General features: G+C 47.3%; 1 protein-coding gene across 2 annotated transcripts in view; it reads left to right on the top strand.

Annotated features, from left to right (window-relative positions):
* The window catches only part of LOC142587517 (plancitoxin-1-like), a 133171-nt gene that overhangs the window by 75947 nt on the left and 34563 nt on the right, over window positions 1–22661 (top strand). For both annotated transcript variants that reach the window (XM_075698588.1, XM_075698587.1), the window contains one exon: window positions 5113–5354. In XM_075698588.1, coding sequence (XP_075554703.1) covers window positions 5113–5354 — 242 coding nt within the window. The remainder of the gene's footprint in view (window positions 1–5112; window positions 5355–22661) is intronic.

The following is a 22661-nucleotide window of genomic DNA, read 5'->3' as shown; positions in this document are numbered from 1 at the left end:
ATTAATATGCCGAACAAAAGTGAATTTTTTTCTGAATAGCCGCAGGCTGCCCCGCTCCGACAGGAATAAAAGATGGCTGCCGCCGATCGTTCCGGCACTGGCTACTCGCACCTACCGGAGAGCATGGGTTTATTTGTGTAGAATTAACCTTTTTGCGTGGCCGTGTAACCTTGTTAAGCACTTTGAGCATGGTTATGACCTCGTTCTGCCAACTCTCCTTTGCTTAGGATCCGTTTTAGCGGCATTCTGAACCTTCCGTTGTATGCCGCCGAGATTTTCGACCAGCCATCGCAAGCTAAGTAAGGAAAAGCGGACCAATCGCCGACGCCGGTACCACCCTCTTCACCCGGTTATCGATTTTCAGTGCAATGGCTCAGCTCCATCGAATCCCTCTTCACTCGAGCGTGCTCCTCGCTTCTTGTCAGCCAATTAGATAACACAAGCCGCTAACTGTAGGCAATGTTGTTTGTTTTTAATGTAAACAAAAGTGACTCCTATAAACGAGGAGAGTGTTTGATTGCTCTGTTCAAACAACTCTGTGGGTCACCGCCTAATGCTTGCGTCGGTGGTTACGCAAATTTGACGTCAGGAGATTGGAATAAAAACATATTGGATTAGTTTTACGTTATAGCGCCCTTAGACACGTACTCTGATAAATGTATAGAAAACGAATTGTTCAGTTCACCATTCACACACCAAAAAGTTTGAGGGTTACTACCAGAAACAGAGCAATTATTTCATTCTGGACGATTTCGACATACTAACTACCGCTCGACTCAGTTAGTTAAAGCTTGCCACTTGTGTACTGAAAATAAAAATGTCACATGCCTTGGCAGTTTGCTCTCAGAAAAAGAATGAAGTGGAGAGTGTACTAGACAATAGAAGTCGCGAGGGATACACTAGCAGTTATCGACGGCTTTTAGAAATTTCGCTAACATGAAAGAGTTTGCAAACAAGTACAACAGCATATAACAATTGCCTAGCTGATGCCAGCTCAACTTCCACAGATTTTATTTATTTATTTATTTATTTATTTATTTATTTATTTATTTATTTATTTATTTATTTATTTATTTGGCATTCGTTCAGACCCAGTGAAGGTCTTGGATGGCAGAACATTGCCTGCTTGACTAAGGCCTCGTCACCCATAAAATACTCAACGGCGAGGTAGCATAACATAAAATATAGCATGTATACTTATCAATAGCGTGGATTACACCTGCATAGCATACATTATAAACGTACGTGCATTAAACAGCTGTGTCATCATACAACTTTCTAAGTAGGAACAGTTTAGGTCCAAACGGAGTATAACATCTGTAAGAAAAAATAGATAAATATACACAAGCGCAATCTACAACTGACTTAACAAAAGGTAATTATAGATAAAACACACAAACTAATTGCTTGCATCATAAAATGCAAGCAAATACATTTTCATATCATTTTTAAAGCACTTCAATTATCTGAAGTTCTGCCCGATAGTGATCGCGTTAGGATATGCATGTGAAGAATGGGACTGCGTATCCTAGTTCTTTTATACAATAGTTGGTCCTGCTCAATGTAATTCTAAACTGGTCATGACTGAAATTGTATTGGTTGTTACTTGAAAGGTATTTCTGATAAAAAATGATTATTTTTCTCGAAATCCCCTCGTATGTGCATCGCGAGTTTAAATTCGTATAGTTGATTAATTTTTAAGAGGCAATGTTTCAAGAGTAAGCGAGCGCGCCAAGCAACTTTATCAGGAACGCCTGCAGAACGATTAGCCTTCCCCTGTAAGGGAGGCATCACCGTGACGCGGCCATGACGTCTTCCCGGTGTGTGGCGCCTTTGCTCCGGCCATGGCCGCACTACTCCGTTTGGTCGACCGCGCCTGCCCCGCGTGATCGTGAGGTCCGAGGTTTTCAGTGCAGCGAACTGCATCTTTTTGGAGAGATATCAGTCGATACCAATTTGATTGGATCCCTAGGGTTAGAGCAAGGAGGACAGTGATAATGGAAATATATAAGGCAGAGAAGAGGCAGATGGACCGAATGGAGCGAGAGCCCACACTGTCGTAGCTGAGGGAGTGAGAAATAGAGCCAGTGGCACGGTACTGATGCGCATGCTGACAGCTGTAGGACAACGTACATGATAATAGCAGCTCACATAACGAGCCTGGACAGTCGCTAAACAAGCGGACATGAAAGGAAGAAATACAGAGCGAATGAATGCACAAATCCTCATGTAAACAAATTACCATAATGTCACGGCGAGATAAGTATGCAGATACAAAGCAGTAGGTTTCATTATTGTGTCTTTAATGTTTGGAAACCGTTATTATGCATTGCCATGCAAGATGACAATAATAATAATAATTAATCAATGGATCCTTTATTTACCGTGCCCGGGCACAATCCTGAGGTCTGAGCTCTGTTTGGTCATACATAAGAAAAAAAAACGCTGCATGCGGAATATTAGTAAAAACAAAGAATCAATAAAAAGAAAACTTTTCAGAAGAAAAACGTACATACAACAAGGCGCAAGGTGAATGAACAGAAAAAGGAGAAATGCCGGTAAATAATACGTGAAAATATCACAAAACAACGCAAAGCTTGGAAAATAACAATGACAGCGAGTTATCAAAAATATTGAGATACAAAATACACGTTATAAAGATTCGCTATTCTGTGGACGGATGACTGTTGGTCATGATAGGCAGGAACATGGAAAGGTTTATGTTCTCCGGTGATCTTGCGCGGAATGAGAGACGTCATACAACTGATGAGTTCGGGGCAGATCAGGATAGTGTGCAGTTTGAAAAGAAATGGAGCATGTAAATTAAACAGAGAAAACTAATATAGGAAAGAAACAAAATTTAAAAAGAACTCCCATTAAGAAATGGAACAGTTTCGAATCAACAAACGCTAAAGTGAAATAACAACAGAACGACGACGGGGAAAAACACGAACGTGCATGAGAGCCAATGAAAATAAGTTATTCAATTCAGCGTTTAGCATATGTGCCCGGAAAAAGAACTGGGAGGTTTTAATATTGGCGTTCAGGTAATCTCGCAAAAAAATATGCGCGTCCTTAAGAAAAGGGTATAAAGGCAAAATGAAGAAAGCATGTACAGAAAAGCCATTTGGACATACAATTGGCACACGACAAAGGACATGGAAAGTTACTAACACGAACACTTATCTATTGACAAAATTAAGGCAAACTAAAAGTGAACAGAAGATTAGTGGGCAAGTACAATGGAAAAAATGTACGGATAAAGATGTACAAACGTAAAGGAAAGTGAACTCATAAATGCAATACACCAAGAATATGCAATGTACAAGAAAAAAAGCTGGCAGATCACACGCCCTGTGGAAATCGATATTATGCGAAACATTGTGCGGGGAGCCTACCAAGTTAACGAAACGACCATCAGAGCACCAAGACTTAGGCGGCACGTAGAACCCGTACACGTAGGTGTCATGACCGCCATGACACGCACGTCATGACATTCATGTTGAGATCTATCATTTATGTTCGTCATACAATTTTGTCATACTGTGGCAATTTTGATATGTACCAAGACGCGTGCAGCTGTTTAAGGCCCTACATGACAAGCATCTCGTACCATTCATGTCATGACCAATCATTTATGTCCGTCATACATTCTTGTACTATGCCAACTGTGGCAGATCCCAAGTTAACGAAGCGACCATGAGCGCACCAAGACTAGGCGGCTGTTTCATGACCTACATGACACACGTCATGATATTCATGTCATGACCAACCATTTATGTCTGTCATACGCTCTTACCATACTATACTGATTTTAGTACCTGCCGAGTTAACGACACGACCATGAGAGCACCAAGACGTAGGCGGCACGTAGAAGACGCAGACGCAGGCGTCATGACCTACATGACACGCATATTATGACATTAATTTAATCACCTATCATTTATGTTACTCATACACTCTTGCTGTGCTATGCCAATAGTGGCATTGCCAACTTAACAAAACAACCATGAGAGCACCAAGACCTAGGCGACTGTTTCATGACCTGTATACATGACACATATTTCATGATATTCATGTCATGACCAATCATTTATGTTCGCCATACACTATTGTCATACTATGCCACTTTGGATAAATACGAAGTTAAAGAAACGACCAGGCAATGAAGGGAAAGCTACGGGTGCGTGGCTGCTGCACATGTGTTACGGCGCCAAGTAGTCCGCCAGCGTTTGACAGTGCTTTTCGTTGGCAGGAGCAGACGCCGAATCGACGCAGTTTCACATGTGACGGACGGGGAAGGGAACATTTGCAAAATAAGTAAACTTTTACATTCAGTGATGTATTTTATCTTATTTAACTGCGGCTAATAAGGTGTTTACGTTTTCTCTTCCCCAGCTTAAACTAGCGTGGATGAAAACACGGGACTATTTTCAGAAGCGCTCTCACTTGAGCGCCCTTTGCCTCCGTAGCTTTCCCTTCATTGCCACAGAAGGTTGTCCGCAAGTACAGATACATATATACTATCGAAGTGGCAAATGTTCGCCAAGAAATGCTTCGCATTTAGAAAGTCTCTGAACCGTTAGACACATCTATCTCCAGGCAAGCTGAAAATGTACTAAATCAAACGACAAAAGAGAGAACTTACTTATACCAAGAAAAACTAGCACACGACCATGCGAACAGAATGACGTAAATGAAAATATCAGTTCCCTTCCACTCTGTAAAGAAGGCTGACCAGTGAAGCTATGCATGTGGGCCCCTAATGGCTGGCACTGCCCTGTATTCGGGATCGGCCCATGTATGGGCATTGCTTCATACCTGATTCACCTCCGCTGCGGGTCGGCCAGGCCTTGCACTACCTTCGGTATCGGCCCACGTATGGGGAGTGCTTAACGCCTGCTCAACTCCACCACGGGTCGGGCCGGTATTGCACTATATTCGGGATCGGCCCACGTATGGGCAGTAATTAACGCCTGCTTCACCGCCGGCGCAGGTCAGCCCGGCATTCTAATATCTTGGGGATCGGCCCACGTGTAGGGAGTGCTTAATGCCGGCTTCATCTCCACCGTGTGTTTCACATATACCGGTTTTCTCCAAATCACGGAACAGATATTTACACAGAGGAGCTGCGGGACAAAATGAATAGTAGCATCACCGTTCAGTCCTGGAAAAACGGTGCCGGCAGTGCCCAGACACAGTACTGCACAAAGGGCTACAGCGTTACCGATGTCGAAACCATACGTATCCAGACTAAACAAGGAAGTATATATTTTTCAAGCCGGGAGGATCACAGCAAGTGGTACGTGGCGTGGAAAACCGACATTTTCTGCGCTTCTTCGCTAAATCGGATGGTGAGTACGAGCCTCTGGATTCCATCTACTTCAGTGCTTGTTTTCGCAGCCTTTTCATGTGAGAGCTGAGCTGTATGAATAAAGAACACATCAAGCGACGCTTTCGCTCATGGTTCCCGTAAAGATGCGCATGTATGAGATTTGAAATCATAATAATAAAAATAATATTATTATAACGCTAATAATGTTATTAACATATTACTCGGAATTTATTCTTATTGCATTCCACAATCATTTGAATGTTTTATTCTACACTCAAAAGTTTTGCTTGTAGCCACGTATGCGGAAGTCGTAAAATTGCCAGAACCGTTATGTGGCTGAAACCCATGCAAGCAGTGGCTGCAGACGGCCCGCGCAAGGCCTGTTATCAAGCGAATTCAGCAGGCACGACTGACGGCTGTTGCAGCCAGTGAGAGGTAATATGTCCACAGAGCATGCTGCATAAAATGAACAGATAACGCGACCTTGCTTAAAACAGTTCATTTCTTTAAGCGACACTGTTCTGCCAAGTAACTCGCATCGGATTATGTTCGGCTGCCTGCAAATCTATTGCTTCAGCTCTAATCAAGTGTTTGTATATACCGCACTGTAGTTAGTCTGTTGCGGCTACAAATGTGTATGAGGTCACATGTGGACGCGAGTATAACTAGAGCTTTCAGAATCCATTTCTTTTCATAGCGGCATAAATAAACATAATACAGCGTATATGTAATTAGCAAGACTTTCTGCATAAATAGGGCTACTGATTTCAACTACTTCAATATATTGATCAAGTACCATTACCACACATTAAGATGGCGATGCTTTTAGGTTCTTGTGTCTTATTTCGCATGGAGCTGAGGAGAGTCTTGTGCACCTTCATGGTTTAGTTGCAACATATGATGGAAAAAATAAGCTTGTTTAAAATTTAAGTCAAGGGTGTTATGTCCAGAAACTGCGCAGCATGTAATGACGAACGCTGTTTTGGCGGGACTCTGGAAGAAATTTTACCACATGGGTTTTTTTTTTAAAAGACGAACCATATCAAGGTACACGAGCGTTTTTGTCTTTCGCCCCTGACGAAATGTGGACGCTGCGGCCGGTAATCCACCTTCCGTCCTCGAGCATAGCAGCGCGACGTCATAGCCACTAAGCCAACGCAGCCGGTTTATATAACCTATATTTATTTATTTTGTTGTCTCGTTATTTACGCATGCACGCTTACATGGGTATGATGAAGGGTGTTTTATTATCCCCGACAGACATCCCCATGAGCAGACATTACGTAACTCGTCGGTTCTTGGCCCATCAGACAATTTGATCGCGTACTGTTCTGCATTGGTTTGCGCTTATATCGTAACGCAAGAAAAAAGTTCCAGTGACGTTTCACTTTGCGAACGTGGGTGACGCGCAAGCGCGTGGGTACTATGCGCACACGACGCTATCGACCCTCGGTGCGCCTTGGCGCCTACACAGTCCGCATCGCAGGTCGTATTCAAGACAGGGCTGGCGAGGCTGCGCCATACGCAGCAGTAACCGGAGAAAAACGCCCCGTTCTAAACATTCGCTTACTATGTAAATTAACTACTGTGCGAACATCAACAGGCAGACATGAACAGACAAACACGAACAGGAACAGAAAAACACAAACAGGCACAGGCAAACGCGAACAATTCACAGGCGATGGCCGTGGACATTCGCTGTCAAAAAGCTTGCCTGAGGAATCACGGCAGCAGCAGCGAGCGTAGTGACCTTCGTGCTGTTTATCGCTTCAAGACAAACTGAGCGGTGAGAACACAGCGCACGCAAAGCTACGAGCCGTCGCCCCGCCTAGGTTGTGCCCCCAAAGCAGATCGCTTTCAAGATAAAACCCGCGCGACCGTGCGCGGCCAAAGTCAAACTTCCCCTTCCCTCCCCTGGTACCATGTTTGCGACAGAATACAGCGCGCTTCTTCCCCACGCACACGCAAGATTTAGCCGCCATCGCCGGCTCACCGTCTTGCGCTTTCACTCGCACACACAGCGTATGGCGCGCCAGGACGATGTTATCGCGAGACGAACCCGACACGCATGCATCGCAAAGAAAACCTGTAGTAACTACCAGAGGAGGTCAACCCAGTGGGCCACCGCCTACCTTCCTGGGAGCAGTGGGGGTGAGATAAAGTGCAAAAAACCTCTCCCTGACCAGTTTCAATATGAAGTTTTAGCCGATGGCAATCGGGATTGTAATGAGTGGGCTCATTCCCGCACCAACTAGCCTGGCAGCAGATACTATTTGGTTTTGTTATGCTTCCGGAAACACATGTAGGATTCAAAGGACACAAATGGCTTGCATAGACATAGATAATAATGGAAATATTAAATACAAGAACATGACCCACGAGCGTGTGTCAGCACACAGAATGCTTTAAAATATTGCGGACTTGCCAGCCTTCATTGCACAGCACCCTATGGGGGCGACATCTGACCACCCCCAATGGCTTCAACGTTCAAACGGGCTTCATAACACAGAAAGCAGCCAGCCCTCCTTGGGTTTGTCCGTAACTCATGAATATCTGTGCGCGATAAAATAAGGCGATGTTTAACGGGATGAGGACCCGAGAATGCATCAGCGACCACAATTAGCACGATTTCCATCCAGATATCTGTTGAGCAAAAAAGGATGCCAGAATACCCCTATTACTTCCCACAACAGGACGATGAGCAAAACGAGAACAAAGTGAAAGCGGGAGCCAACTTTTCGACAAGTGGACGCCTTTTTCAAAGCTTTTCTCGGCACAGTATATATAGGTAGGGTTCTTCTAAAGAGGACAGGGGGTAACGCGGGCGGGCGAGGCGCCCTCGGTCTTTCCCTGATCCGACCTCTCGGCGTAGCCGTGCGCGCGGGCCTAATTACACTTTCTTGCGGGGGAGCGTGGCGAATAGGACGTTCGGAGCGAAACGAGCCAGCGCGCTTAGATCTCGGAAGCCATGCGACTGCTCTCGGTTGCCGCTACTTAGGGCGAGGTGGCGGCAGGAGTATTCTGGGCGCATCCCGCTGCATGTGAAAGTAGCAGGCATCGCCAGAACTAAAACTACTTTGAAAGCGGTGCTGTCCTGAGTCGAGCTTCGCCGTCCACTGTCGCTCAGGAGGGCAGGTTCCGGTGCTCACCTGCAGAGGGCACGCCGACGGTCGGAGCGGTGGTTGCTGCGGTAAAGCTAGGGAAACGATGGAGCATGTTTTATTAGAATGTGAAGACATCTGCCCAGCGGTCGATTCAGGCACCACTGGCCTCCTTGAAGCCCTGGGGTTCAGCGAGAAAAGCGAGAGCAGGAGAAAAGTAAACATGTCCGCAATAGATATTAGTAAGAGGCGATGGGAAAATTGGTCGAAGTAGGGAAACGACAAAAAACGGAGACGTACAAAAGCAAAGTTAGCAATAGGGGTCACAAAATTTGGTTGTGGGAGTTCATATTGTTTTTTTTTAGCCTAGGTGGTACATTAGGCTGTATAATAGTAAGACCTTGGTGGCATAACCCACTGCCCCGTTCCGAAGGGGACGCTCATAACATCCATCCATCCATACATCCGGTACAACTCCCCGCAGGGGTGTCTGCGCAAGCAGGCGTTTGGTGTGTTGCGACACCACGTACCCGAGCACACGAGGGTTGGACTCTCCCGCGTTTAGCCGTGCGCGGCTTAGACGTGTCTGGGGAAAAGGGGATCCTGGGGGTTGAGCCGATGCTGGGTGTTTGGACCATTAAGGCGCCCCGGCGGAGGCAACACACCTCTTCGGCCTCGGCTTCACATAGACGGCACCTCCAGACTGACCCACTTGGAGGAAATCGGCACTCGCCTTTTCCTGTTTCTCTCTTCCTACAACCTTCGTCTTTCCCTTACTTTCCACCTTTCCTGTCTCCTCCTTCTTGGCGGCAAGGGCTAACCCTGTGTGGCTATCCAACCTTGGGTACACCATATTTGGTACACCATATAGTGGCGGCGTACGACTGGCGTCGTGCAGACTTGCATGCAAGCTCTGCCGCGTCCCCTCGTTGGACTCCGTGGTGGGCGGTCGGCGCTGTTGCTGAATTTGTATATATTTTCATCGAAACTTCTTTCCCCAAACTTCCTGATCGCCCTCAGAAACGAGGGCGCACCGAAGATGTATTTCAGTTTTTCGGACACCAAATCCAGAATTTTCCCCGGTTCCATGTTATTCACTCTGAAAAGCCAAACAAAGCAGTGCGAAACATTTCACCATTCCTTGTGTCAAAGTCCTTGACTGATGTTTTTGGTCCAGGTTACAAGGTGTCCAGGATGGCAAGCGGTGACCTACATTTGGAGCTCCGCGATTTGAAACAATATGAAAAACTACCGAAACTAGTGTCATTTGGGGAGACCCACATAACAGTAACCCCGCACCGTACAATGAACACCACCCGCGGTGTTGTGTCGGATGATGATTTGCTTGAGCTGACTGAAGCGGAACTCCTGGAGGGCTTCAGCGAACAAAATGTGATCAATGTCAGAAGAATTAAGATGAGGCGAGATGGTCAAGAGATTCAGACGAAGCACTTAATAATCACCTTTGGTTCAAGTGTCCTGCCCGAGTCAATCGAGGTCGGGTACATCAAGCTCAGTGTTAGGCCGTACGTGCCAAATCCGCTTCGATGTTTCAAATGCCAGCGTTTCGGCCACAGTTCGCAGAGCTGTCGGGGCCGTCAAACATGTGCAAAATGCAGTGCCCATGAACACACCACTGAAACTTGCGAGAACCCTCTCCACTGTGTAAACTGTGATGAGGAGCACGCCGCGTACTCGCGGTCGTGCCACTCCTAGAAGAAGGAAAAAGAAATAGCAACGATCAAAGTAAAAGAGAATATAGCGTTCAAAGAGGCACGCAGGCGGGTAGCATACCTGCCAAAGAAAAGCTTTGCCGAAGTGGCGCGTCAGGGGGCAGCGTCACAGCGGCCTCCGGCGGCTGTCCGACCCACAAGCAGTGAGTCGGCAGTCACGCCATCTGCCCCCACGGTGGTTGCAGCTAGCGCTGCTCCGCCAACCGAGCAAAAGGGACCACCAACCCCGAAGGTGGAAGCAGCCGAGGCTGCCCCAACCGCCCCGGCCCTTTCCAGCGCTGGCAACAGCCGGCGCAGTCAAATCCCCCAGGGAGCCCCATCGTCCTCCGGGCTGGTGGGCGCAGGGGTCTTGCCTCCCGAGGCAGGACTCTCAAGGAAAACTTCTCGCTCGCCAGAGCATGTATCCGGCGCCTCACAAGGGGCAATGGACACTACACCTGTCCTGACGGCGCGCCAAGCGCCTAAGGAGCGCCGAGACTCCATTGAACGCTCCAGAAAGGGCAAGACCCCGATTACACGGCCTCCAAAGAGCTCTGTAATCTAAGTTCTTCCGTATCCGTACACACAGCACCTATTTACTTTTAACATGGATACACAGATCATCCAAAGGAATGTCCAAAGTCTTGTTAGGAACCTTGATGACGTACAAGAACTCATCCACAAACACAATCCGAAAGTGCTGTGTTTACAGGAAACACACCTAAAGCCAAAATACACAAACTTTCTTCGACAGTATGTTGCTTTACGGAAAGATCGCGATGATGCTCTCGCATCATCGGGCGGTGTCGCTATTGTTATTCAGGAAGGCATAGCTTGCCAACGCTTGCAGCTACAAACGCCCCTTGAAGCAGTGGCGGTTCGTGCTGTTCTCCGAAACAAACTTATCACTGTCTGCTCGCTCTACATACCTCCATATTACAAATTAACTAAACATGAATTTCAGTCCTTCATAAATGAATTGGCAGCACCTTACATTGTCCTTGGGGATTTCAATGCGCACAACTGCCTGTGGGGCGACTCTCGTATCGATGCGCGAGGTCGTCTTGTTGAACAGTTCCTTTTCTCTTCTGGTGCGTGTCTGCTGAATAAGAAGGCACCCACATATTATTCTCTCGCGAACAGAACATTTTCTTCAATTGACCTCAGCCTAGTTACCCCGTCCATACTGCTTGAACTCGAATGGGAAGTTATCAACAATCCTTACGGAAGGGAGCACTTCCCTGTTCTGCTAAGATCACCCAAAGAAAACGAAAATCCACCACAGGCTCCTAGGTGGAAGATTGACACACTAGACTGGGAGAAATTCCGAGCTCTCACTAGTATCTCATGGGCTGACATGTCTTCGTTAGAAATTGATGCTGCTGTGGAGTTTTTTACAGCCTTCGTAATAGATGCCGCATCTAAATGCATATCGGAAGTAAATGGCTTGGCGTGTAAACGGCCTGTCCCGTGGTGGAACGACGAATGTAGGATCGCTCGAAAGAAAAAGAACAAAGCGTGGGGGTTGCTACGCGCCTCTTAGAATCTTATTAATTTTAAAAAAGCAAAACCCCAAGTCAGGCGAACCCGCCGACAGGCCAGAGGAGAGAGTTGGCAGAACTTTCTATCAGGTATCAATTCGTATACAGATGAGGCCAAAGTCTGGAACAGGGTTAACAGAATAAGAGGGCGGGAAACGTATTCACTCCCTTTGTAAACAGAGAAGGCGATACCCTGCAAGCTCAGGCAGACTCACTTGGGGAGCACTTTGAGCGCGTTTCGAGCTCAATCAACTATTCCCAATCCTTTTTTAACCTAAAGAAATAGAAGAACGTAAGCCAATCTTACGAAAATCCAGACAGAATGAACCGTATAACCAGCCTTTCAGTATTGCGGAGTTGAGAGCTGCATTGAACACATGCAAAAGCACGGCACCGGGACCTGACCGAGTCATGTATCATATCATCAGAAACTTGCATACTGACACACAACTTACACTTCTCACACTTTTCAACACTATTTTGGCTGCGGGATACCTCCCATCCACATGGAAAGAAGCGATTGTGGTCCCTGTTCTTAAGCAGGGTAAAGACCCTTCCTTCGCGGCAAGTTACCGCCAAAGAAGGTTCTTTACCCTGCTTAAGAACAGGGACCACAACCGCTTCTTTCCATGTGGATGGGAGGTATCCCGCAGTTACAAGTTGCCTTTGTAAGGTATTTGAAGATATGATTCATCGGCGACTCATTCATTTCCTTGAGCGGAACAAAATGCTTGATCCCTATTAGTGTGGCTTCAGAGAGAGGCGCTCCACAACTGATCGTCTTGTACGTATTGAAGGAAACATTCGTGATGCATTTGTACACAAACAGTTTTTCCTATCCATATTCTTCGACATGGAGAAGACCTACGACACAACGTGGCGCTACGGAATCTTGAGAGACTTGTAAGAAATGGGCATTCATGGTAATATGTTAAACCTAATAGAAAGCTATTTGTCAAATCATATCTTCCGAGTAAAGGTCGGTAATGCACTGTCACGTCCTTTTACGCAGGAAACTGGTGTACCCCAGGGAGGCGTGCTCAGCTGCACTCTCTTTATTGTTAAGACAAACACACTGCGCGCTTCACTGCCACCAGCTATTTTTTATTCTGTCTACGTAGACGATATACAAATAGGCTTCAAATCCTGCAACCTCACACTATGTGAGAGACGGGTACAGCAGGGCTTGAACAAGGTTTCCAAGTTGGCAAACGAAAACGGATTTAAAATCAACCCCCACAAAAGCTCTTGTGTTCTTTTTACTAGAAAGAGAGGCCTGGTTCCAGATCCTTGTGCTCAAATGTGTGGACATCAAATACCTATCAACAAAGAACACAAATTTTTAGGTATTATACTAGACTCCAAGCTTACTTTTATACAGCACATTAAATATCTTAAAGAAAAATGTCTAAGGACAATGAACTAACTTAAAATTCTATCCTACTCAACATGGGGTAGCGACAGGAAGTGTCTGATGAATGTTTATAAGAGCCTAATTCGATCACGATTGGACTATGGTGCCGTCGTATATAACTCTGCCGCTCCGAGCGCACTAAAGATCCTAGATCCTGTCCACCATCTGGGTATCCGCTTAGCCACTGGCGCTTTCAGAACAAACCCGATTGAAAGCTTATACGCGGAATCAAATGAATGGTCGCTCCATCTACAGAGAACTTACATCAGCATTACATATTTCCTGAAAATACATTCCAATAATCAACATCCATGTTTTAACACTGTTAACGAAATGACATGTACTACACTTTTCCATAACCGTCCCTCTGTGAGACAGCCTTTCTCGTTTCGTGTGAGGGAGGTTAGTGATGAAATGCGTGTCCCACTCCTCGAACTTCGCCTAATGCATCTAACCAAGTTGTTACCACCTTGGGAGCGGCAGCTGATAGAATGTGACATATCCTTTTTAGAAGTAACAAAACAGGCACCAGAGATAGAAATCCGAATGCATTTTCTTGAACTCCAGCACAAGCACTCCTGCGCAGAGTTCAACACAGACGCGTCGAAGTCAAATGCCGGGGTGTCTTACGCTGCCTTCGGCCCATCCTTCTCAGAACCTGGTGCACTGCATCCGGAAATAAGTATCTTTACGGCCGAGGCCTACGCATTACTGTCTACTGTGAACCATGTAAGAAAATCAAAACTTCCAAAAGCAGCGATTTATATAGACTCCCTAAGCGTCGTGAATGCCTTGATGTCAATCTATACACACAAAAATCCTGTACTTAAAGAACTCTACACCGTCTTGTGTAAAGCGTACATATCTAACCAGTGTATCATTATATGCTGAGTGCCTGGCCATAGGAGCATTGAGGGTAATGTTCTGGCGGACGAGATGGCCACGTCAATCGCATCGCAAGCTGTTTACACTACCGCTGAGGTGCCTGTCACAGATCTGAGGCCTTTCTTGCGAAGGAGGCTGCGAGATCACTGGCAAAACATGTGGGACGCGGAAACGGATAATAAGCTCCACCTGATAAAGGCACAGTTAGGATTCTGGCCCTCACACACAATATCGCGCCGAACAGACGTCCCATTCTGTCGTCTAAGAATAGGACACACATTTGGCACCCATAACTTTCTACTCACCGGAAGTGAGCCTCTAACCTGTGATAGATGCGGGTGAGGCTGACCGTACTCCACGTCCTCCTGGAGTGTCGGGAAGCCGAATCTGAGAGAAAGAGACATTTTTCCTTAGCATATCTACAGCACATTCCTTTTCATCCTGCAATGTTTCTTGGTCGAGAACCGCTTTTTAATACAGACACAGTCCTAGGATTCCTCAGAGACGTGGTCTTACATGGTATTAGTCCCCATGCATTCGTAGCGCCTCCTCTCTCCCGAGGATGTCACTGCGATAATTGTTTTGCATAGCACATGCCTCCAGGTCCTTGTGTTTCGAGGGGTCTAAGGAGGCAGTAGTGCTCTAGCATTTCTTATAATCTGACGTATTTTACCTATCGTATCATTCTTTTTAAATGCAGATAAATGTTCATAGTACAAGTCATACGTCATCGCCATAATTTTATTATGCAGATTTTACGCACTTTAGAGCGTGTATTTTAAGGCCCCTTTACAGCCACGTCACACCAACTTCATAGTAATCATAATTACACAGCAAACTTATTACCACAGACATGGCGCTCTTTGGCCATACCTGGCGCTTGCGCCATAAAACCCCATACATCATCATCATCATCCGGTACAACTCCTAAATGATCTAAAAGTAACGACATCTCCTCTCTCCTTCTCCTCCTATGCCGGTGCTCCTTCTCTCGGCTCCTCACGGGCGCCGACTGTGGCAATACCTAAGCCGGGTGCAGCTAGCAGACGCTCCCATTTCGCCCCTTTGGCGCGCAGCGCACCGCGCGCCTGAAGGATTTGGTTGTTGCGTTCATAGGCTGTTTTACATCGCGCGATTGGGGCAAAAAATATCGTTCTGCCGCGCACGTCGCAGAGTGATTTTCGCTGACAGCTTTCAGATGCGTTTGCGGCAGCGCCATTTCCGTCGCGGTGATGCGCAAGGTTGTCTCCTGCTCACGAAGTATCCATGCCTGCATCGTTAAATAAGAACAACATGGAAAGTAGTCAACTATACGAATTTTCCTATTATTATTCGATAATAGAATAGGTACCCTATTTTTTAACATTTAAAAGCGTTGAGAATATACGGCAGCTTGCAGATACGGTGAGTGAGGCGCTCCACAACACCGACAGTATGAGAATGCGGCTTGTGCGGCATCGATGGGGTGGTTCCGCTTTGTTTCGTTGTTACTATGGAAGCCACAACTTTTTTTGCTGCATGAGCATTTGCTTTAGCAGAAGAACAAGCTACTATTGAGTGCGCATGTATTAGCAGCTGGCGCAATTTGTAGCGATGATGAGGTTGACGACGATGGCGATCAAGTTGGGAAGTGCCTTATGTTGAAGCAGCGTCTTTTTCCCGACCTGGATAGCGTGCAGCTTCTCCTTTTAAACGAATTGTGTAAGCGGAAGAAAAGAAAAACGGTTAAGAAGCTCTTAAGCCGCAAACGCTAGTGGGTACGCCCTATTAAAGATTGGAGGACGCTTAAGCTTCCCCTTCAAGAGTGGAACGCGACAGCGTTCCCGTCGACCCGCCAAGTGGTGTAAGACAATGCGTTAAGCGATAACTTACGAGGCGCCCCGCATCGGACTTTGCACCCACCAATCACGCTGTGAGCGTCGAGCAACGCAGCGTTCGGCGCGGCAAAGAAACGTGCGCCTGAGCAAGCGGAACGAACCACAGAACTCAGTGTCTCGGAGGGGGAAACGATGTACGCCAGACAAACGTCGTGATCGGCACGGGCAGAGAGATAGACAGATAGTGATCTAAAGAAAGGAAGGACGCTTGAGTCTGCAACCCGTGAGGGAGCACGGCGAAGCGTCGGTCAGGGAAGAGGGAGTCCGGGCCGCGACGCGCCTCGCACCGGTCCTCGCCCAGCCCCAATGCGCGCGTGGCGCACCACCTGTCGGGGCAGCGCCGTACATTGAGAGGAGGGGGTCTTCTGTGTTTCGCGCAAGATGGCTCTGCGTTTGCGGAAAGCGCAGAAGAAATGTAGCGGAAACGCACTTCGCTACTCGTGTAACTGCGACTTCTGTAAGTTACATGTTCATAATTACCGATATACACCGCAGTGTAACTTTCTACGGCTCGTTTCTAAGGCAACACCGCATTCACTAGAGGTGCTTTTGTACCGCTTTGAAGCATCGAACTCGTGGCTGAGTGGTAGCGCCTCCGTCTCACACTCCGGAGACCCTGGCTCGATTCGCACCCAGCCCATCTTGCAAGTTGTTTTTCATTCATGAAGTGCCTCCCGGGATTTATCGCTCACGGCCAACGCCGCCGATGACACCGGCTTTTCTGCGACACAAGCTCCTTAAGGCTGTCGCGTTAAAACATGGCTAGAACTGGCGCGCGACATTGCTCCACAGGGCCACGGCCGCTGGATAAAAAAGGAAAGGTGCGGCCTGCCGCGTGCATCGAAAACGCTGTCATCCGCCGCGGCGCTAGCAGTCGCGGTCTGTGGTCCGGGATCGGCATAGAAAATGCGCGAGGAACGCGTTTCGAACGCCGTCGCCCGTAGAAACCGACGCGTCCCGACCCCGAGAGCTAGCGCCGTTCGGCCCAGCCAAGCGGCCGAGAATGCAACTACGGCCGAGACATTCGCTCCCATTGCAGGACGCCTAACGTGGCAGGCCGCCCCCTTTTTTTTTATCCAGCGGCCGTGACAGAGCTACCAACTCGTGGTAAAACAGGACAGCGCCTATTTCGACGGCGCTGTTTCGTCACACATTGCCCCTCCTACATCGCGCCGATCGCTGCGACTTAGCGACGACGCGACCAACTTGTTGGAATCCAGTCGCGGAGAGCCCACCACGTCGCGGCGGTCGCTAAGCGACGGAAGTCGCTGTGTCGCTGACTGAAAATCGCGCCATGTGAAACAGCCTCATGAGAGGACACGTCATAAATAAGTTACTCCAATAACTGCCTGGATCTACGTTGCAATGCTTTATCAAACCTCATTCCACTGCGATCAACTCGAGTGCGGTTTCAGCGGTGGAGGTGGTGTGCGCAAGCGAGCTAACGGAGTTTTTGTGTTTTTTTCTTCTGCAACGGCGTCTTTTGATCAGCTTCGTTTGGACTTCAACGCCGCCAAGAGAAATTGCATCAACATACGCTTTGTACGTGGTTATTTACCTTTTACTTTTTTTAGAGGCAGACGTGTGGTCTAGGCTTTATATTAACCGATGGTGGTGCACTACTTCCATAATATGTTCTTTCAAAGGCACGTTTGCTCGTATTACAAAAACTCTTCGTAATTCCTCTAGCCTTAGTTTCTTGATCCTATAACTCCGAAGGATTTGGCTTTCAAATTGGTCTTCGGTGAAGTGATCCTAAGATGACGAAATTAAGATTTGGTATGGCGCAATTTTTGAAAAGTGATACAAGGCACGGAATAAAATATACACTGTGCCATTTCACCATTTCAAAAATAAGAACTGTTCAGCCCGCCATGTGCGTGGCCATAATTTTATCAACGTCGAACGTTGAAAATGGTCTGCGTCATTGCGCGCCCCTTCATTAGAGGTTTCTTTTAGCCGAGCTCTCCGCGTTAAAAATGTTTCAACCAGCTTAGATTTGCACATCTTTGAACCCAATATAATTTCGGCTGTGTTTAGCAGATCCCTGTATTTCGATTTATTATGCGTGTACATGTGGCGTACTCAATATAAAACTGCCGTTACTGTGCCTAAGCACAGTAACTGTCGACTTTGGTAACAACCCTGCAAATACAAATACGTGCACCAATGCGCGCTACATAAAAGCTAGACCTGCACCGCGAATAGTATGAACAGCGGGGGCTCAAACAATGACAACCGCCGTTTTATTCTGGAGTTTTTCCGCGGAGTCCAACTAAAAGAAAAGTTTACCAATGCCCGTCACTTCAGATGCAATACGCATCACTGAACGGCGCTCGAACTAACATATGAAGCGCAACTTTCGTGTCTGAGCCCAACCACGGTTTCAACTACAACAAAACGAGTGCGCCAAGCAATGTGCGCAGTATGATAATGATGCCTGCCGAACCAGAAGCGTGAACGGCGAGGATGAGACAACATGAAGCACGGCTTTCGCAGCAGTGAGTAAACATCTCGAACTACAACCATGCCGAATGTTATTTAGTGCGAAAAAAGGCTGCAGACGCTCGCGCTTATTTCCAAATCGTCCGAAAAAATACGAGTCACTTCTGATAAACGGACACTTTCCTCACGAAGGCGCGGGTCCCGCGCATTTTTAATGTTTGCCCGGCCGATCCTGTGCAGCCAAATCTTTCGGCGAGCCACGTTGCTTCTTCCGGATGGAATAACGAAAAGTCTTTTTCCTTAGCCTCCTCGCTTCTTGCACCCATAAGCACAACATAGGTCAAGCAACGCCGCAATACGTAAACGGCGCCAGTGCTTGCGAGACGCTTCCAGCCAAACCTCCGCCGCCAGAAACTAACCGAAGCGCGATTTCGATACCCGAGAATGGCGCCGGCGTCTGCTACTGACAAAAAAGCGCGCGCTAGCACGTGACCACGGCGCTTCGACCAATAGGAGGGTCGACTCTCCGGAGGTGTAGCAGGCGACAAAGAAAGCGACAAAGTTCAGAGGAAGTCGTTAATTTTTTTTATTTAGGCATCCTAAAAAGTGGGGCACCGCTGGGACTGGAGCGGACCAATCAGAGGACGCGCCGGGGGGGGGGGGGGGGGCAATAAGCAGACCACTCTCAGAGCGCACAGCCGGGGAGGAGGGGTATAGAAGCAGGCGTTTCGCAAGCAAGCGCTCTTTCGCCCCATCTATAGCGCGCGGCGCGAGCGGCAGGCCGACGTCGCACCAATACTTAGCTTCGAGAGCGAGAAGCGCACTCAAAGCGCCAGCAGAGGTGAAGCCGCTAGCACCAAGGATTGAGAACGGTAAGCGCGTGCCAACCCCCACTTTCAAGAGAAGGCAACCCAAGCCAAGCGCCAGCAGAGGCAAGCTAAACCCCAACTTCGAGAGTAGGAGGACGAGCAGCGACGTCGACGTAGAGATTCCTCCTATGGAGGGTGCCAATGGACGGTTCAAGAGAGAATTCCTCCACGGTGAGTGCGGCCACAGCTGCAACGTCTGTGAAAGACTGCTTTGATCACAACTTCACGCAAGTGAAGAGTGCGGAACCGGAACCAAAAGTCGAACATAGCGAAACGACGACGAGACAAAAGACTTTCATGAAATTCGCGCTAAACACGAGTTCAAACTAGAAAAAAAGACGACCACCAGCTTCGCTGTTTTGACTTCTTTCATAGTGTTGAACTGGCTTTACTTTTTTACGCCTCAGCGCTTCGAGCAAGAGTTTCACGTGCTAGTGTCATTCATTATAGTAATCTGCTAAATGACGCTGCATAGCTTCCGTCACTTAAAACGAGATTGCCGTCGTGGATTTGTGCATACAGCATGACTGCCAAATATACCGCTTACTCCTTCCTTATTTGCTCATTGCTACCTAGTACGCCGAAAGCCTAAGTGCCTAATGAGCCGAAATATCCGTTGTCCGGCGTTATAAAAAAATTGAGAGTTCGGCGTTATGGCACCAAAGTATCCAAAATTGATGGTACCGCCCTCGATCATTAGTAGGACTAGAACGCACAACCTTTGGTGTCAATTAAGGCAAGGTTAATTAAGGCACTGGAACCCACGGCGTTCTGTGGGAGTCGAATGCCGGAGTCGAACCGTCGACTACTGGTGGGACCAAAATTCAATGGCACCAAAATTGATGTGCTGCCATTGATAGTCGAACCCACGACCTTTGGTATTAGTTAAGGCGAAATTAATGATTACACAGATAATCAAGATAGAGCTAATTACGTTTTTCGAACCCACGACCTTTGGCGGGAGTCAGACCCGCGGCCTTTGGGGTTAATCAAACCATAGTTAAGACACAATCGAGATATACTTAATTGGGGCACTCGAACTCACGACCATTTGTGGGAATCGAAACCGCGACCTTCGGTGTTAAGTAAGGCTATGTTAATTAAGACACAGTTAATTAGGATATAGTTAGCTAAGGCACTCGAACGCAGGACCATTGGTAGGATGAAACAAGTAATAGGGAGTAACGCAACAACGCGCGTCTAGGCAGCAAAGTTGTGTTTGTAGAAAGCCAAAAGTGGCGCGGGTATTCATGACCATGAATTAGGATGGATGGATGTTATGAGCGTCCCCTTTTCAGCGGGGCGGTGGGTTGCGCCACCAAGCTCTTGCTATTATACTGCCTAATGTCCTACCTGGGTTAAACAATAAAAAAAGAAAAAAAAACATGAACTACCACGCCCAAATTTTGTGATACCCTATTGCGAACTGTGCCTTTGTACGTCTCCGTCTTTTGTCGTTTCCCTACTTTTCTTCCGCCAATCGTCCAATCGCCTCTTACTAATGCCTATTGCGGACATGTTTGCTTTACCAATGCTCCCGCTGAACCCAAGGGCTTCAAGGAGGCCAGTGGTGCCTAAATCGACCGCTGAGTAGACATCTTCACATTCTAATAAAACATGATCCGTCGTTTCCCTAGCTTTACCGCAGCAAGCACGTGCTTCTTCTTCCTTATTATATCTCGCTTTATGATCATCATCAGCCTGGTTAGGCCCACTGCAGGGCAAAGGCCTCTCCCATACTTCTCCAACAACCCCGGCCATGCACTAATTGTGGCCATGTCGTGCCTGCGAACTTCTTAATCTCATCCGCCCACCTAACTTTCTGCCGCCCCCTGCTACGCTTCCCTTCTCTTGGAATCCAGTCCGTAACCCTTAATGACCATCGGTTAACTTCCCTCCTCATTACATGACCCGCCCATGCCCATTTCGTTTTCTTGATTTCAACTAGGATGTCATTAACTCGCGTTTGTTCCCTCACCCCAATCTGCTCTTTTCTTATCCCTTAACGTTACACCCATCATTCTTCTTTCCATAGCTCGTTGCGTCGTCCTTAATTTAAGTAGAACCCTTTTCGTAAGCCTCCAGGTTTCAGCCCAGTAAGTGAGTACTGGTAACACACCGCTATTGTACACTTTTCTCTTGAGGAATAATGGCAACCTGCTGTTCATGATCTGAGAATGCCTGGCAAACGCACCCCAGCCCATTCTTATTCTTCTGATTATTTCCGTCTCATGATCCGGATCCGCCGTCACTACCTGCCCTAAGTAGATGTATTCCCTTACCACTTCCAGTGCCTCGCTACCGATTGTAAATTGGTGTTCTCTTCCGAGACTGTTAAACATTACTTTAGTTTTGTGCAGATCGCTTTTTAGACCCACTTTTCTGGTTTGCCTCTCCGGGTCAGTGAGCATACATTGCTCACAGACCTGCTCGCTTTATAATAATAATAATAATATTTGGGGTTTTACGTGCCAAAACCACTTTCTGATTATGAGGCACGCCGTAGTGGAGGACTCCGGAAATTTTGACCACCTGGGGTTCTTTAACGTGCACCTAAATCTAAGCACACGGGTGTTTTCGCATTTCGCCCCCATCGAAATGCGGCCGCCGTGGCCGGGATTCGATCCCGCGACCTCGTGCTCAGCAGCCCAACACCATAGCCACTGAGCAACCACGGCGGGTTGCTCGCTTTATAGGTGCGTGTTCTAAGGTATCCCGATCTCGCTTCGAAGAGCAATGAGCTTCCCTTTGAGTTACCATATATGGTTTCTTTCCTGATTTCGTTTTTTCCTCTTAAGTAGTTACTCATGGTAGGTTTCTTTTGCATTGCCGCCACCGATGAGATTATTTCAGCCTCTCTGACTTTCCGCTTGACCTTCTTTGTTGCTGTGTTGCCCACCCTACAGGCCGCATACTTGATGGTAAGCTTCCTAGTTCTTTTCCTCCACTGTGAATCAATGCTTTTCCTGTACAAATACCTGAACACTCTACCAGCCCATTTACTTTCTTCCATATTCCTCAGCCCTTCCTCATACTCAATTTTACTGCGAGCTTCCCTCACTTCAAAACTAGTCCAGCCCATATCACCCTGCACAGCTTCATTTGTAGTCTTCCCGTGAGCGCCCAATGCGAGGCGACCCACTGACCTTTGGTTCACGTCGAGTCCTGATTGTACCCCTGATTTAAAGCAAACAACCGCATTTCCAAAAGTAAATCCGGGAGCCATTACACGTTTCCACATACCTCGGCGGAACTCGTACCTATTGTATCGCCATAGCGTTCTGTGCTTCAATATGGCTGCATTTCTCTTCCCCTTTACTGTTATGGTTTTTTCCTGTGTTTTCATATATCTATTGCCTTCACTTATCCATATACCAAGGTGTTAATATTCTGTTACCCGAGGTATTTCTTGGGCCTGTATCCCCACTGTCTGTTCACTGTTTTCATTGAATACCATAACACCTGATTTTCGAACGCTAAAT

Source organism: Dermacentor variabilis, chromosome 7 (genome assembly GCF_050947875.1).
Source record: "Dermacentor variabilis isolate Ectoservices chromosome 7, ASM5094787v1, whole genome shotgun sequence".
NCBI lineage: Eukaryota > Metazoa > Arthropoda > Arachnida > Ixodida > Ixodidae > Dermacentor > Dermacentor variabilis.
The sequence above is the reverse complement of the archived record's forward strand: the minus strand, read 5'-3'. Positions and strand labels throughout refer to the sequence as shown.